The following is an 18,665-nucleotide window of genomic DNA, read 5'->3' on the forward strand; positions in this document are numbered from 1 at the left end:
ATCCAGGGCTGAAATTAGCTCACTTTATCCTTTCTAAATATTTAATAAATTGTTTCTCAGTGCTACATCCAAAATGGAAATGATCCAGAAAGAAAGAAAAATTAACAGGCTTCCTCTGCCCTCTGTGATTAAGCATACTTCCCCAGTGTACCATAAAGGCAGCAAATTTATGGTTTATGAAGGCCTATCATCCGATACTATGCTCAGGAAAAAATATTTCTAAGGAGTAACGTGTAAGTGCTTTTCCCATGTTAAATCAACAATGCTAAAAAACACTAACTGCTAAAATTTAAATATCCCACAACCAGTAGAAGGAAGACTTAAATTTAGGACCCTAATATATACTCATCTACTGTTCAGATCTGTTTTCTACCTAGACCAGTCCTGTCCAACAGAACTTTCTGGAATAATGGAAATAGTCTCTGTTGCTCAACCTAGTATGGCAGCTAGCAACCACATGTGGTGACTGAAAACTTGACATGTGGCTAGTACAACTGTTAGGAACTGAACTGTAAATTTAATATTGTTTAATTGCAGTTTAAATGGCCACACGTGGCTAATGGCTACTATGTTAGAAAGTGTAGATCTAGCAGATCTAGGGTGTAAAATGCATAAGACTGCAATCGAGTGAACTGGATTTGACCCTGGTTCTGCCATGGACTACTTTGTGAGCTTGATCATGTTATTATTCATTCTGATGCTGTTTCTTTACCTTTAAAGTGATTAACTAGATGAGTCCTAAGATTTCTTCTAAATCATTTATGCTCTACTAAAAAATACTCATGGAGTGTGACTAAAAGTTGTCAGTTATTATTGCACTGTCCTCATGAAAATCAGTCTTTTAGTTACACCATGCCTATTCATGAACATACATATTTCAAATTATCTATAATACATTGATCAATACACAATGACACAGAAGAAAAAGTAGTTTTGTAGTCGTATTTATCCTGCCTAATCCTACTCCTGGTGTGCTATGACACTGGATAAAAGAAAATCTAAATAGGATTTCCTTGCATTGGTATTTGACTTATTGATTCATCAATTCATATTATTCAGTCACTCAGTTTATTGAATACACTAATATTTGAATACAGTTAATATTATATGTGATGTGATAAATGTGGAGGAGGGGAGAAGAGTTTCTAACTTAGCTTAGAGGAATGTGAATATCTATGAGTGTGTGTGAAGTTTTCTCAAAGGAAGTGACCAACCAAAGCAGAAGTGGACACATGGCCTTGGTATTGCCCTTGTCCTGAGCAAGAGGGTTCTGGCACTGGGGTTCATGCTTTAGAGATCTCTTTCCTGGTTGCCCTCCTCCTTTGGTAGCCCACTCCTTGACCCTAGACTGTGCTCTGGGTACCTGTGACCCTGGAATTCTCCACCCCAATGACTGGAGCTCACTTCAGGGACTATGAGTTGCCTTCTTCCCAGGTCTGTCGTTCTTCTGAGCCATACCACTGGTGTGCACTATAATAATGGGGCAAAGAGGTGGGCATTTTGAGGTGGGTGGAGTTTGATCCTGTGAGCATTCCAAATATCTACATGTGAGAGCTGGAGTCTCATAGAGATTTGGATATTAGGTACATGTGAGAGAGCAAGGAAGCAGGCCTTGGCCCATTTGGAAAACCAAGTATTACAGGCTCTAGAAAAAAGCTGTAGGTCAGAAGAGCTCTGTTGGTGTGGCATTTACATGTATTACGGGGGCAGTTAAATTAACTGACGATAATAAAGCATTAGAATGGTTGCTAAGGCATCTCAGCAGGCAGTGTGCATAACTGAAGTAACGCAGTTTAACCAACAAAAAAAATTTTCACTGTTAAATCTAGTCTAATAACTAAATACCCTAAGATGATTTAGGTCATTTTGGTTATTTGTGATTTGAAGACTTGTTTGCTCCACCAGGGGCTTCCTTGGTGGCTCAGATGGTAAAGAATCTGCCTGCAATGTGGGAGACCCCGGTTTGATCCCTGGGTTGGGAAGATCCCCTGGAGGGAAAGACTACCCACTCTAGTATTCTTGCCTGGGGAATCCCATAGACAGAGGAGCTTGGTAGGCTACAGTCCATAGGGTTGCAAAGAGTTGGACATGACTGGGTGCCTATCACTTTCACACTTTCACTTGCTCCACCAGATTAAAATCATGAAGGGAAGCCTGCTGCTGTCTCTGATGTCTATCATCCTGCAGATTAATAAGGCTGAGAGAGCAAAGTACAATTAAGTAATATGATAAGTTTTTATCAAATCTGTGGGATAGCAGCACATTATAACTAAATATGTTTAAAGTAAATCTTCACATATTGGTTGATTCAATTTTATCTTAGATGAAGCAGAAGCAATTATTTATGCTTATGTTATTAGCTACTATGAAATACATTGTATTCACTTGACCTAAATATATTGAACGTGTTTGCAGACAAAACCAAAATAAACTAAAAAATATCTATAAATTTTTAGATATAATACAAATTTCACTTTAAGGAACAATAGCAGAAAAAAAAATTTCTGAGTTTTAAACTCTCAGACACCACCAGGGCCCAGTGAATGACACTATAAGTACTCTTATAATTCAGAAAGAGATGAATGGATACATTATGGAGTTTGTGTTTATACAGGGAGAGGGAGAGGAAGAAAGAGTTCAGTGTAGGGAAAGGGATATGGTCTAGGAAACCTTGGTTATAGACGCTCTGGATGAAAAAATAATTTCCAAGGACTTCCCTGGTGGCCCAATGGCTAAGACCCTGACCTCCCAATGCAGGGGTCTCAGGTTTGATTTCTGGTCAGGGAACTAGATCCCACATGTTGCAACTAAGAGTTTACATGCTGAAACTAAGACCCAGTGCAGTCAAATAAATAAATAAATATTTAAAAAAACCCCAATAATTTCCAGGAAACTGGGACAAGTTGGTATATTGGATATACATTATTTATCTTTTATGTTTTTGAGAACTTCTGCTTTTGTCAAAGAAAGAAACTGTAAGAATATCAAAAGGAAAGATACCTTCAAAAATACTATTTTAATACTATTCAAAGTTCTAAAGAACTGAAAAATAAAGATAACTTGTCCTGGGGTTCAGAAATTTAGCATTTCCAGCTGTGGTCAGTTCTTGGTTTGATTCTTGAGTCTAGATCTACAAGTCAGAGTGATTTTCTCCTTATTTAAATGGGGTCCAGTTTATTTTAGCTCAAGATTCTGCCTTTTAAAATCTCCTCCAGATCTTTTCGGAAAACCCAAAGGCCTTATTTATGGAACATATGCACAGCAGGGCTAAATAAATGTGGAACTGCTTGACAGGCAGGACTTCTCTTTTATTCTATCAGAGATGCTGTTAATCTTCACATGATTATTTTTGCAATATAAAATATATAGCCTGGATTACAAAAACTAACTCCCCACCTGACACACTTATAAACAGTTTTATAAGAGCTAATTTTAGATCATTTCTAGTTTTTTTCCATTTCGTCATTAGAGATACTTAAACTTTTAAAAAATTCTATAGTGCCTCTCAAGATCCTCATGTAAGCAAACACTCCCATGATAGAACCCAACAGATGTAGTGGGTTTAGCATACTATGGAAAAGATGAGAGCAGTGGCATTTATTATCTTCCCTTGGTTGAACTGGTGGTGTGTTATGAAAAGCTGATGATATATGAAGATGTGATACATAAGAGAAGGCCAAAAACAATGACAGCAACAAATAAGACGAAAGGAATAAGGTGCATTATCACTCTCAGTATTTGACACACTCTAATTGATAGCTATAATCACATTGTTGTTAGCCCTTAGGGCTCATCAAGTGGGCTTTCTGAAAGCAAAGTTACGGCATCTGACATTTTTGTCTTAACAGCAATACTTCTCACTTATGAAAGTCTTTGTTCCATAAAGCATTTTCATATTTTTTATTATTTCACTTGCTTCTTACCATATCCCAGTGAGAGGGGTAGAAGAGAAATCATTGCCTACATTTTATAGATCAGTAAAAAGAGTCACAGACTATAGTCATACACTCTTAAGTTGTTCTGAGGTCAGAATTACTGGCATGATGTACTTTTCTTTCTACCAGACTTTGAGTCAAAACACACCCACTGCTCCCCATCCCCTACATGTAATATTTGAAAGAAAAAGAAAATTTCTAAGGAAACTTTTCGCTTCATGAAAGCTGCTATTATATTTCTAGTATCTCTTCTTTGAGATAGGTTAAAATACCCAGGTGCTATTTAAGTTAACAAACATAAATAGCGATTTCTTTAAAATTAGAAGTATTTCTCTTTAAGCAAATAATATATAAAAATTTGGTTTTCTGGGAAGAGGAATTAGGGGATTATGTTCCTTTATGAAAAGACTCTGAATAGGATTGCCTTAAATAGCAAAATTTCCCAGTACTTTTAAGCTATGTTGATTTATGAAAATCTGATTCACATAGAACTTTACAGGAATACATCTGTTATATAAATCCACGCTCACCTGTAATTTACTCTAGAGGGAACAATTGAGTGATAATAATAATAACATACTCATACAATTCTTCATTATATATTTTAAAGTGCTTTCTCCTAATTTATTGCATTTGTCTTTGGCAACCTTATAAGGGAGGTAGAGAGGGTATTATTATCCTTTCTTTACAGATGAAAAATTGAGAGGTTAAGTGACTTGCCCAAGGTCAGACAGACTATTCATTCATTTACTGCATTTGAGTGATGTAGTTTTAACAGGGAAGTCAAGGAAGTAAGGTTCTTCCTCTTAATTTTTTTTTGTAACCAGCTGTGAAGGCTATTAAAATAGAGGTGGATGATCTCACAAATATAACGCCAGATGAAAGAATCCAGACACAAAAGTTACGTATTGTAGGATTCTATTACTATAAAATTCAAATGCAGGCAAAATTAATCTATGTCGGCAGAAGGCAGAAGAAGGGGATGGTGAGGGGAGCCGGGCAAGTTTTCTAGGATATGAGACATTCTATTTCTTGATCTGGTTTGTGGTTACACAGTTATGTACACTGTGAAGATTCATTGAGATGTATACTAATCTACTTTTTAAAATATATATTACACAAGTTTCCTTTAAAAGAAGAATTTTACATTGTTAAGAACTGTGCAATGCACTTTATAAGGTAAGTATATTATACATATCCTTCGAACATTTGTGATTTCAACTGAATTTCTTAGCTGCATTTTTTGAAATGAGAGTATGAACTAAATCTGAAGAGTTTAAAGAGAAAAAAAATTTGAGAAAAAATATCCCAGGATTACCTTTATCTGAAAAGTAGCTATGTGAAATGGGAAATTGGAGCGAATTAAGACAATGATATAATTCATTTAGGACTAGATGGGACATTTATACTTAATGATATTAAGCTAGGAAGAGTAGGGGATAGTAGAGTAGTATTTATTCCCAATAAAATAATAGCAGTAGCAGAGTAGTTGTTATTCCCAAAGTGTATCCTAGAGCACATATATGAATTTAGAGAAGATAAGATTATAATTTTAAAACCAGCCATTTTTATTTTAGAACTTTATATATTACGGTGCTGCTTTGGACATTGGGGTGATAAACTGATAAACCATTTATCATACTGGCAGTGATAAAAATCTGAGTTGACTCTGCATATCTGGGCTCCTGAGAATCCCAAGTAACCTTTGATGTAACAGTGAATGGGAGTAATATGTTTTGATCATTATCCATGATAAAAATTACAGGTGCATTCAAATGCTTAAAGATTTCCAAAGATCCTTCACCTTCTGTGATCCTATAATCCTGAGAGCTAATGCTGCACTTGTATGCAAAGTTACCACAGATGACAGATGTTTTGTTTAATTTTCACATATGCTCTTTTGCTGTTGTTGCTTTTCTTTTATTTTACTTGTTTTTAAAAAAAGAATCTACAATGGCACCCTCTGCCTGATCATCCATATCAAATATCTATCTTGATACTATAGGTCAGGAACAGAGAATTTCCAGGCAGTGGGTCAGGTGTGGTCCCAGGATGCTTCCACTTCATCAGTGATGTTCTGAAGACAGCTCCATGACAGCTAGGACTACAGCTTGCTGAGTGTCTTCCCAGGAGGGCTGCTAAAGGCATCCTGTGCAAGGAGAAGCCTTTGACCTTTACCCTATGCACACATTTGTTTTAATTACTGGCCAACTAGTGTGTTTCTGCGCATTCACTACGACCCAGCTAACTTTTTTTTTTTTAAATACATTTTATATCCTGAACACCTGCAGGCTGCATGCCACACATCGAGTGGAATGGACATGATCAAGTTGATTGTCATCACTGCATCCAGGGCGAGTGTGAGACATCACCATCCTCTGGAATTTGGGTTATTAGACCAAAACCCTGTGTTCCCCAATATTGCTTATGTCACAAAGTAGGTCAGAAAGGCGACTCCAGAGACAGGCAGGAAGAGACAGGAAGAGGCAGGTTGAAGGAATTCTACTCTTTGGGGCTCAGCAAGCTGCCTCAAATTCTTTATCTCTGGCAAAGGATAAACAAACCTGAGGAGCTGGGACCCACGTGTCTACGGGCAAGTCCAAGAGGAATCATTTCATGATCTTTTTTAATGTCAGAAATTAGGAAGGCACAACTCTTTCTGGATGGAAGCACAAATGATATTCACACCATAACTGCTGATGTTTTAACCATTAACTTTACTGTTTAATTATCAATTTGTGGTGTCAAAAAGGCACAACTGCTCTCTCCCTTCAACAAAAGAAAACCCCCTTGAATCTCTGTGGAAGCTTTGCTCTACTAATTCACGGGAAGTCACACCTGGATTTTTTGACGTCTCATTTCTGTTTAAAAGGCATATCCCTGAATTTCATCTCTCTTATAGAAGTCTTCCTCAGCGTTCTTTGTCACTTGCTTCACCTGGTATCTCCCTCTTTTTTTTCCTCCTGTATCAGTTCTGCAGATGTGTTTTCATGCTATCCTTACCATGTGATGAACAGAATCTATCACTTTTCTTGCTTGTTTATTTTAAAGGAGTCCAGGGCTTCCCCAGTGACTCAGTGGGGAAAGATTCCGCCTGCAATGCAGGAGACAGGAGATGCAAATTCGATTCCTGGGTCGGGAAGATCTCCTGAAGGAGGAAATGGCAACCCACTCCAGTATTCCTGCCTGAGAAATCCCATGGACAGAGGAGCCTGGTGGGTTACAGTCCATGGCGTTGCAAAGAGTCGGACTTAATTAAGCGAGCACATGCGTGCGCGCGCGCGCGCGCGCACACACACACACACACACACACACACACATTTACCATTAAAAAAAATTGAAGTATAGTTATCTTACAATGTTGTGTTAGCTTCAGGTGTTCAGCAAAGTGATTCAGTTATCACTATCAGTTTTTTAGCTTTTACTAATTGTTACTCTTTTTTGTTATAGGTTACACAATAGATACATTTGTTACACACAATATTGACCACAGCTTTGAGTAACTTGTGCTTCCATTCTTTTCAACATAGGAAAAGATAAATTCAGATACTTGCCATCAAGCCTTGTTCTCCTGGTTTCCCTGATTCACCCTTGAAAAAGAATAATGATAATTTTATTAATGCCGTAAACAGTACAAACCAATTTCAATCTTTTTTTTCTTTTTCACAATATCCACTGGGGATTGAGAATGTAAATATATACTTTTCAGGCTAAAGAGAGGAATGCAAACATAATGAAATTTAAAGAGTACTGATATTCTTTCTTCAAATGCTTTTTATAAACATTTTAAGATTTAATATGATGACTCTATGTTACTTACTGAAGAAATTTAAGAACCATGCCAAGAAAGTTTTCTAAATAAAACTGGTAGGAGTGATTATATTGTAAAGCAGCTATGGCTTTCTCTATCTTTTGGGGTTTCATCCTGAGAAAAAGTGAGACCTTAGAAGACAGTTTTAAGATGAAACCTCTACCTCTGATGGTCCAGTGAAAGCAGTCCTAACAACCAGAAAATTATGCTGAAAGTCAACTTCATTCATAAGATAAATTTACCACAGCTTTTGGAGAGGGGGTTGTCTCAGAAAAGTTTAAGGTATCCTATATTCTTTAAAAAAAGAGTCACTTAACACATACATAAATATGTGAATATAAAAATTAAATATGCCAAACATTAATGACTATGGCAGACTTTTTTCTTTTTTGGTTACCTTTATTTTCAAATTTTTCTACTTTGTGGATTAATATTTTATTATTGCCTATGTACTGTGAAAACACTAATGAAAATAAGTTAAAGCAATATATTAAATAAATAATTTAATTCAGCAATAAACCTGAACTTCTGGTCCAAAAGTCATAAATGTACAAATTTTTGACGTTTTCCATGTATTTCTTTAAATCGCTGACTTGCTTCTACAAAATTAAATCATTTATCTGATGTCTTGTGTTACTCTATTATTGACACTTCACCAATCTAAGCAACTAAGTAGTATTAGTACTTAGATCAAAGTGTTGAGATGGCTAAGTCATTCCTATTCATAAGCTTCACATACAAAGGACAAATGATTTTCAAATTGTAAATGCTATTGTTTTAACCATTAATTTCACTGTTTTATTAGCAATTACTTGCAAAGGATTAAACATTAGGATGATTTACCTCTTTTACTTTCTGTAAATTGCATAGGACTTTATTGTCTCTGTTTTGGTCCTTTGGGAAATGTTACCAATCTCCCATCTAGTTTTTCAAGCCAGTCTTCCATTTAAATCAAAGGTTTTGAGGTCCTCTATGGCAGTCAGGGGAGAAGGCAATGGCACCCCACTCCAGTACTCTTGCCTGGAAAATCCCATGGACGGAGGAGCCTGGTGGGCTGCAGTCCATGGGGTCGCTAAGAGTCGGACATGACTGAGCGACTTCACTTTCACTTTTCACTTTCATGCACTGGAGAAGGAAATGGCAACCCACTCCAGTATTTTTGCCTGGAGGATCCCAGGGACGTGGAGCCTGGTGGGCTGCCGTCTAGGGGGTCGCACAGAGTCGGACACGACTGAAGCGACTTAGTAGCAGCAGCAGCATGGCAGTCAGGACACATGTGATCAGGCATCTCTGCTAGCAGGTTTCTTGAGGCTTACCTGAACACCAGGTCAGTCGCTGTTTCCAGGCCTCTCCTGTGGTTTGCATGGGTGCCCAGTGGGTTGAGTGTACAGCAGAATCCTCTTGGCAGTGCCCTCTCTGACCGGTGACTTTCCTCTCATTCCAGTTCCCTCAACCCACTCCACTCACCTGACCGCCACCACCCCCTCGCCCCCAGCTCCATCTCAATTCTCAGTGCTTCACAGGAAACAAAACCAGTGAGAACAACTGATCCAAAAAAGCAACTCACGGGCACGCCTGGCATTCCGCGGGGGCCATCCTTCCCTGTGTCCCCAGGCGGCCCCCTTGGGCCCGGTGGGCCTGGAGGGCCCGGAGGTCCAGCCTGTCCTTGGTCACCCTGCAGTACAGAAGGGGACAGACCAACAATAACTGTGAAAGATAAAGACCCAGGTCTTCTTTTCAACACTTAAAATTTGTATTATCTAATCCACGTTTATACTATAAAAAGAACCCGAACAACCAGAACCGTAAAGCCTGTAGGCAATTCGCCTGCCAGCAGGAAGCAAATAAATATTCATGCTGGGTGAGCTGAGTAGATACTGTTGAAATCAAAGCTCAGGAACCAGCACTCTCAACCCTTGGAAGTAGTGTGCATGTTATCATTATATCAGAGCTGGCAGAAAACTTCTGCATAACTTTATCCATGACAATGCTGCATGGGTTATATTCACTTTGCTTAATAAAATGGCTGCATTTATAATTGGACAAATATCTACTTTTTCATAACTTATAAAATTAGACACACAAGGCTCTAGACAAGCTGAGAAATAATTTATACATTACCAAAGCTAGAGAGCTTAGAAACTGGATCTATCACTGGATATAATTTTTAAGCTATTTTCCTTTTTCTTCATTTAAGAAAAAATTACATAGGCTTTCTATACCTTTTGCTTTGGGTATTTTCATATACATTTCAAACAAATGCAGCTCATGAAACATAATTTCACTTTAGTATATTTTAAAATAAATACCCACCACCCACACCCCACCCATGAAAGATAAATGGTTAAGCAACAGTATACAGAGTAAAAATTGAATGTAAAGGAGAAATCCAACTTGAGCAAGAATAAGCACTACCTTAATCAGGCGGCGTTTAATGAGCTGCTGATCAGCAGAGAGAAACCCATGATTGATTTTAGGAAACACCATCTGATCAGTCAGGTGAGGTCAAAGGTTGGAGTTCAGAGGTGAGAGAGTTGAAGAATAGGCATCAGAAGACCCCAAGAAAGAAATAAAGATACACACATTAGACTTATAATAACCATCCAGCGAAACAGAACTGGTACTTGTGTCTGACATCAGACCCTCTGGCTCTTCTTGAAAGAACCATAACCCTGAAATGGGATGGTGAAACCAGATTTTTAGTTAGAAATGAATCTTTTTTTTTTTTTTGCTGTGGGTGTTGGGTCTTTTTAAACATTGCATATAGAGAAGCAGGTAACCTCGAGCCACCTGTACTCCGAGCAGAAAGTCCAGAGACAAAGTATCAGTTCAATTTCTGTCAGATTCATCAACCAGCATAATGTGGCATGAACGCGGCTGTCATGTTATTGACGCCCAAAGTCCAGAGTATTTAGGGTTATCTGATGTACTGAAAGCTATCACAGAGCATGGCGATGTATGCCAATCAGACTACCAAGGCATGGCACAGCCTATGAGAGCTTGCCTGCCTTTCTTCGACTTCAATATCCTCCCCTCTTTCGGGCTAAGAGTCTCCTTTTTAATATACATTTGATCTCACTGATGGAGGTGAGGTCCTGGATGCCCAGTGACCTGTTGTGCGGGATGAAAGGGAGTGACTGGACTCGGCAAGCCAGTTGAGCTGTTCTTGCTCACTCTTATGCTGATTGCGGGCTCTGACTGAGCAGGCATGGGTGTCAACCACAAACCTTGACGGTGAGGATCTGATTACTGTGCAGAGCAGCAACTGTGGGGAAGCCTGGCAGACCCTATGGACAGGGCACAGCACCAAAACACGACACAAAACGTCACACAGACATGCCACCAGTGGACAAACAAAACAAGCATGTTCCTAAAGCCACCCCATCCCGGCTCTAAGTCTTGCCTTGTTTGACACACCCTAAACAAAATCAGATACATGAGGTCCCCAAGCCAAGCATTCCTTCAAGGGAACGGTCAACTAGAGAACTCAGGTCCACTGGGGTTCCACGCATATCCTCAAGATCTCTGGACTCTCACATATAAAATGTTAGTACAGAATGGAGATAACTACAGACTCTGTTACGAACACAACACTGTAATTTCCTTCTACTGGAATTCTGTTTACAACTCAGGATATACACGTATTAAATCTTTTTTTGGACACTAGTGAACAGAATTTTGCAATCAGATCAGACATATTCCTCCGAATAACTGCAGTATGCCTCACAAAATATAGTCTTACCACCCACATATCAAAATTTCTCTCTCCGATCATATGATGACTCTCAGGTCTTTCCTGTCTCAGGAATTCCTGCAGAGGTGGTGGATGGAAATCTGTCTCTTATAACATGCGGATTTCATGTCAGGGGGATTTATGGTCACACTCTGCAGTAATCGCTTCTGTCACGTAACTTTTCCAAGCGAACTTGACATTTCACACACCCCCTTGAAGCAGAAAAGTGGTTTTGAATTCCTTAATAGAGGAGAACGAGGGAGAGATGTTTTAAAGGGCCTGAACTTTACTAGCTTGTACTAATTTGTCCTCACAGGCTTTATCAATTGGGTAGGTCTGAGAGAGAAATTTTGCCTGTGTTCTATTTCTTTTTCAATGACATGTGATACCAGAGGCTTGTATTCCAATATTTTTTCCCACGCAGAATCCGTTTACCATACAAAAAGTAAACAACAACCACGACAATATATGGCCTTGAGCGTCTGCAAGATTCCTTCCTGTGTTTACTCCCCACTCTCCCCACTTCCCACCCAAATCTATTTTAAGGATATTTTTGGAAAAAGCCAGAAATTTTCTAGTTTTTAAATTTTGTTAATTTGGGTATATTTTCTCCCCTATTTCCCCTTATTAGGAATCTTTTTTTCTTAAGACAGCCAGTAAAATTATGTTTGTAGTCTGAGACAGCTCTTCAGCCCTAATGCCTTTGGTTCTCCTCCTTTAAGAGCTGGGACTTCTGAGGAAGCAAAGTCGAGGACATCTCATCTCTTTTGCCAAATCCTTTTTGATAAGGCTATTAGGTGGCTGGGTAGTTTCAAGGTGACCCATAGCCTCTTTTTCTTCTCCTCAAGTAAAAGTTCTTTAAACATAGACTGTCCACAAATTCAGCAATGCTACGAGTTGGAAAACAGATGTGTACAATTTGCTTTTGTTTTACTATGGAATATGAGTTTAAAATGTTATTAGATGGTTACGTGCCAGCATCTTTCCATCTGTGACTCATTAGCCCTATATTACACAGTCAGAATTTTATATATAAACCTCATATTTATGTAACAAAGAACAAAAACAGATACAAACAAGAAGTCTATGAGGGATCGGAATCTTGATTAGTGGCAATAAATCATAGTGTCACTTGAAACGGGATTATCTAACAAAAATAATTTAAAATTAAAAAACCTTTTTAACAGCACACATGGTAGATCTTACAAATGTTTTGAAATTTGCATGTATAAATAAGTCACTTTTTTTACTCATATCTGAGCATGACCAGCTTGCTGTTTGATCATATTTTCTAAATGCTTACCAAAAACCATTAAGTTTTAGAACTTAGTTTGATTTCCAGTTGCCAGTAAGATCTAAAGAGAGAAGTGGATAGGTGATTCCCATCTCAGACAGACCCTTTTTCTCAAACAGAAAATCTCTGTTTGAGGAAGCTGATTTTATATTCGTCAATCATCTTAACTGTGGACATGCTGCCAATTAGGTGCTTAGAACAACATTTAAAAGATTTCATTAGCAAGCTAGCCAAAAGGACTTCAGGAGCTTACATGCAGTGAAGTAGAAAGGAGACAGGTGGACAATTCTCATGAATTCCAACAAAAAACTCATGGCCTGGGCTACAATATCCTAGGACTCCGTGCTTTTCAAACTGGGATAATGATGACAGTGTCCTGTGGAGAGCTTAAAGACAATAATAAATGTGGTGCCTCTTCCTTAAGAGTCAATTTTAATGAATGGTAATTTTTTTTTTTTGGTTGTGGAGCTTGCAGAATCTTAGTTCCCTGACCAGGGATTGAACCCATGCCTCTTGCCGTGGAACTGTGGAGTCCCAGCCACTGGATTGCCAGCGAATTCCCAATGGGAAGTAACTTGAAACATTTTTAAATAAAGCAAATGTTGACATAATTTGGGGTAGAATGTAAACCTGGCACAAAACTTTAATAAATGTTACCAATGGACAGTGGTAGAGAACCTGACCTCACAGGGGATACTCCCAGGTATCAGGGTCAGCAGGGCTGACCCTGCTTCCTGCAGGAGGTCTTTGGAGGGCGAGTCTGAAAGCACTGGTGCTGAGTGCTTGTCTGCACACCCAGGGTTTGTGTGACCGTAACTGCTAGGCCGCCCTAGCTGTTCACACAGAGAGGGCACTTTAGCATTACACACGCCGTTCTTCCACAGTATCATTAGTTATACTCCTTTCTAAATAAATGGAATGGACATATTTCACTTGGTTTTACATCTCAGAAAATTTGCCTGGTACACAGATGGTTTGAGTGGGTGTGGAAAAAAAAATCTGTCTCCAGAAAAACATGGAGAAAGAGCCCAGGCATCAGCTGAAATACTGAAATAATTGGTACTCATTTGCACCCCCAAAGATTTTGAGTGCTTAAGAAATTGGATATACATGAGTATAAAACTACTTTTTATAACCCATTTTCCTGGGCGTAAAGACTTAGACAACTTCATGAATCTTCCCCACATTTTGCGAAGAAGGTAACCAACCGGGACTAGGGTTTGGATTCCATTACAGGAGGAACTCTCTCCCCCTTCATTGTCTTCTAGAAGGAAAGATGCTGGCCTGCCCCAGAGGGATGGAGGACAAATACATAATTCATAAGAAATGCTGCTAACTACTTGGAAGCCATTAAATACAAGATGCTATTGTCATTTTTATTGTGTACTCAGTAATGATGAGTGTTATATGATTACATTATAGCGAGAAAATTTTGTGTTTTGTCAAAAGTATGCAATAAGGCAATGATAGAGCCAGAAACTTAATCTAGGAATTCTGATTCAGACTTTGTCATCATGAAATTTACATGTTTATAATTTCTCTCTACTGGTTTTATAGTTTAAATATCAGAAAGCTGAAAAACTGACTAAGATACAGCAATATTTAAGAAGCATTTACTGAGTGCCTTCTGTGTAGTCTTCCCTGTGCTAGGCCCTGGGGATTGCATGGCGAGTAAGACCCCAAGCTCACTAGGTTTAATGTGTAGTGGGGAAATAGGGAGAAATAAGTGGGCAGTAAAGATAGGAAGTGATAACCATTATGATGGAGAAATGCAGAGACTGCAAAGGAAATAAAATGTGCACTTAATACTCAGTTGGCAGAGTCATGGAAGACTCTCCAGTCTGGTGAGTGAGGGGTCAGGGGTTGGCAGAGCCATAATAAAATCAAAGATAGGATGATCATCTAGGAAAATGTTACAGGTGTCCCTGGTGGCTCAGATGGTAAAGAATCCACCTGCAATGCAGGAAACCTGGATTTGATCTCTGGGTTGGGAAGATCCTCTAGAGAAGAGAATGGCAACCCACTCCAGTATTCTTGCCTGGAGAATCCTATGGACAGAGGAGCCTGGCGGGCTACAGTCCACAGGGTTGCAAAGAGTCAGACACGACTGAGTGACTAAGAATATACAGTAGTCTAGTTGAGGGACTGTGTTCTAGAACTAGAGGAGGACAAATTCATAGTTTCATGTGATTTAAGGAGGAAAGATTCACAAGACTTGTAGCTTCGCTGAGAACATTCGGGAGATAGAGGAGCAGAGTCCTATGTCACTACCTTGAGCCACAGGAGGATGGTAGAGGGAATACTAGAAGGAAGCAGGTAGTTGGTTTCGAATGATGAATTCAGTTAGATGGCTGAATTTGACGTGTTTATGGACAGCCAAGTGGCAGCAGTTGAATATGTATAAAAGAATCAGGAGAGAGGTAGGAATTCCAAGTCACAGGGCTATGTGAAGTCACTTGGGGAGGCGGTAGAGAGAATAGACCTAGGAAGGAACCCTTGGAAAGACTTCAATTTAAGGGATGAACAGAGGAAGAGGCAACTACAAATAGAATTAATAAAAAGTGTTTGCAGAAACAGGAAGAATAGGAACTCTTCTAACAAAAATTCTAAACAGGCAGATGACTCAAAATGGTAGACACATATACTTGACTTCACTGTTTACTGTATCATTAATTGTGCTGAATACATGCACATAAATGACCCATCGTAAGAACAGGCTAACAGTGGCCAGTATCACTGATGATGAATGCTCACTAATAAGCACAAGGGAGTGTCTGTGAGGTTGTAGATGTCTGGAGGAAAATATTAACAATTATGTTAATTATAAAGGTGGTCAAGGGGGCCTCATAGTAAATTGTATAGGAACAAATGATAAATGTTATGCTGAAAAATGAGAAACCCTGAGTATCTCCATAATGTAAATAGTATCATAATTGTTTACCCAAAGCATATCATGCATTGCAGCATAACCATTATAGTGGGTATGTGTGCAGCATAAATAAAGACAAATATTCCTATAAGTTGATAAAATGATTTCTAGCTAAGAGAGATCAGATGGGGAAATATTATAATAGAATGCAAAAATATTTAGGTAAAGGAATTACTTTAGTTTAACAGCAGGAACTCTTAGAAGGCTAAATAAGGGAAAAATTAAAAGAAAGAAATTTGCTGATAAATCATTCCATATTGTAGTAGATGGTATAATCTGTCTGAATAGAAAAATCAGCTGTATGAAGCTAAATAGCTACAAGAATTTTTTGAACAACCAAATAAAATGAGGATCAGAGCCTGTGAAAATCAGTATTTATAGCTGGCTGAAAAAGACTGTCTTATGATAACTATGGAAAGAACTAGCTTTCTGTAGTTAAATAAAATATTTGGCTCGGAATGTTAATATTTGTTTTTTATAGGTACTCTAAGTTCCATGCTATTGTGTTCTATCATAAATGTTAACCTTGGTTACTCCAGGAATTATCTTTTCATACGTAAATAACAAATGTGAATTTACAAATTATTTAGAAGAGAATAATGCAATCTCTACATTGACAAAGTCATGTCATTAAATATTATAGCTATTGAAATGCCAAGTAAGCGAAGACAAACTGCAAAGGATCTTGTAACTAAGCAGAAAGATGGTGGATAAATTTCAACACTGGAGGGTGTAAAGGATAAGAAAAACTACCTGAACTATACATACTGAGACAGGTTTTCCTTGCTACATATGATCTGAGAAGGGGTTTCTGGAGGTGTTGTGTTTACTAAGGACATACAACTAAGAAATACCAACAAAAGACGAGACCCCCATGAAAACAGGTAGGATTCCTGAAGAATCACTGCCTGAGCCTGAGGAAATCAGAGTTGCACAGATGTGGGAGACAAGAAAGAAAACAAAATAGCCTCACAGTATGGGAAATACTGCAAAATTAAAATTATGTAAATTTTTAAATAAATATTTTGCTATCATTGCATCATAGCATCACCACCTCAATGAACATGAATTTGAGCAAACTCCGGGAGATACTGAAGGACAGAAGAGCCTGGTATACAAAGAGTTGGACACGCCTTAGTGACTGAACAACAACAAAGTCTTTGGCTCAATCCTGTACTGCGGTTTCTTAATAATAATGAGACAATAAATAACGATAATGATGGTAATGATAGTGGTCAACACTCATAGGATACTATGTGCCAGGCATTAGTTCTAAGAGCTTTATCAATTCAGAATCTTAGTTCCTCAATCTAACTTGTGCTCCCTGCAATGGAAGCGTAGAGTCTTAACCAATGGACTACCAGGAAATTTCAATGTTAGCTCTTTTAATCCTCAGAACAACCATTTGACTGCTGAGGAATTGGCGGTACAGAGAGGCTATGTCTTTTGCCCAACTAGCAATAAGTAGCACAGCCAAGATTCACACACTGGCCATCTGCCCCAGAATCTACACTCTAAGCCACCATACTTTCCATAAATTCTTCACAGTCTCTGAATTTCATTCCCATCTATTCATTCATTTATTCAAGAAGAATTTATACTACTATAAGAATTTATGCTTACTATAAAAAGGCAATATTTGGATATTGAGATTAGAAAGGCTTATCCTAGGCTTCATGGAGCTTAGAGTATAATGAAGAAAGGTAGACATTGAACAGGCAGTTATAAATGTGGTTGGGATCTCTTTTCACATACATCTTTATGCTCTTTTTCTCTTATATTCCTCCATTTCTTTTAATCTCTCAATAAAGCTTTGGGTTGGCCATCTGCTACTGCATCAGGAGAGGTATGAGGAGACAGTGGAAAACAAAACCTGTTTGCCAACATTGCTAGAAACCAAAAATATCCAGGAAGATACTTCCCAAACTGGAAGAGAGGAAGGAGAACTGTGGTTCCCAAGAGCAGAGAGGGCCTAAGTTTGGCTTCCCCACAGCATTTCCAGCAAGGCAGTAATACCGCAAAGAAGAAATGGCTATGTGACACGCCTAGATGCACAGGCCTATGGAAAGCCCTGCAAAAGATTTCTGTGTCTGAAGTGTGGCACAGAAACAGCTGAGTCCCCCGTGATGCCCTGATGATGCAGCAGTGACACAATGTCTCCGAAGGCCATGCAGTTTAGCTGGGTCATGCTGCCTTCTCAGCAGCAGACTGTGTCGACCGATGGTGGAAGACCAGATGCCTCTCAATTCCCATCCCTAGGCTTTTTGCTGCTATAAGACCCTAGAACAACTGTGAATTGATCCAAAAGGAGAAACAAAAGTGTAGAAATCCCAAGAAGACTGATCTTGATTGTTTTGTTGGCACAGGTAAATGGAGGTTTAGATTCAGAAATCAAGTAGTTATAGAAAATGGAATCATATTTCTTACTCATTGAGAGTTTGGATTGAGAATCACACCCCTGAAGAGAATATGATGACTGTTGGCAAAACAAAAACCACGAGAATCCACAGAAAGGGGACCAAAGCCGAGGTGAGATGGTCAGGGAGAACTTCCTAGGAAAGTGATGTTTAAGGTGAGACCCGCAGAACCAAGTACCCTGTGGTCACTCTCCAAGGGCTCTGACACTTTCCTTCCAGACAGTATCATCAAGATGAATATTGGAGCCAAAGAGAAAGTATATTTTTCTTTTCCAAAGAAATGCTGAATCTACACTTGGATTAAAAAGATTAGGTAATGGTCTACGTATTCCCTTGAGACATAGACCTTGTTCTCCACTTGGGTAAGGTTAGGATAAGGGCAATAGTGATGACTATGGGGTGTGGGATTGCTGTGGGAAGTCAGATTGATGAGCTGAAAGAGATTAACTGAAACGTCCATTCTTTCATCTAACAAACAATATGCAAAATATAGGGACAGAAGCTGTAGAGGTTTAAATCTAGTGGGGAGGAGAGGTTATCACATGA

At 38.7% G+C, this 18,665-nt stretch overlaps 1 protein-coding gene across 3 annotated transcripts in view; it reads right to left on the minus strand.

Annotated features, from left to right (window-relative positions):
- COL25A1 (collagen type XXV alpha 1 chain) overlaps positions 1–18,665 on the minus strand; it is a 499,505-nt gene that overhangs the window by 121,087 nt on the left and 359,753 nt on the right. For 2 of the 3 annotated variants that reach the window (XM_081556987.1, XM_081556824.1), the window contains 3 exons: positions 10,162–10,233; positions 9,314–9,421; positions 7,490–7,525 (listed from right to left, as the gene is read on the minus strand). In XM_081556987.1, coding sequence (XP_081413113.1) covers positions 7,490–7,525; positions 9,314–9,421; positions 10,162–10,233 — 216 coding nt within the window. Of the gene's footprint in view, positions 1–7,489; positions 7,526–9,313; positions 9,422–10,161; positions 10,234–10,973; positions 11,034–18,665 lie in introns of all 3 variants that reach the window. The other variant, XM_081556908.1, reaches the window with a different exon arrangement.

Source organism: Giraffa tippelskirchi, chromosome 1 (genome assembly GCF_054371585.1).
Source record: "Giraffa tippelskirchi isolate mGirTip1 chromosome 1, T2T-mGirTip1v1.2.pri, whole genome shotgun sequence".
NCBI lineage: Eukaryota > Metazoa > Chordata > Mammalia > Artiodactyla > Giraffidae > Giraffa > Giraffa tippelskirchi.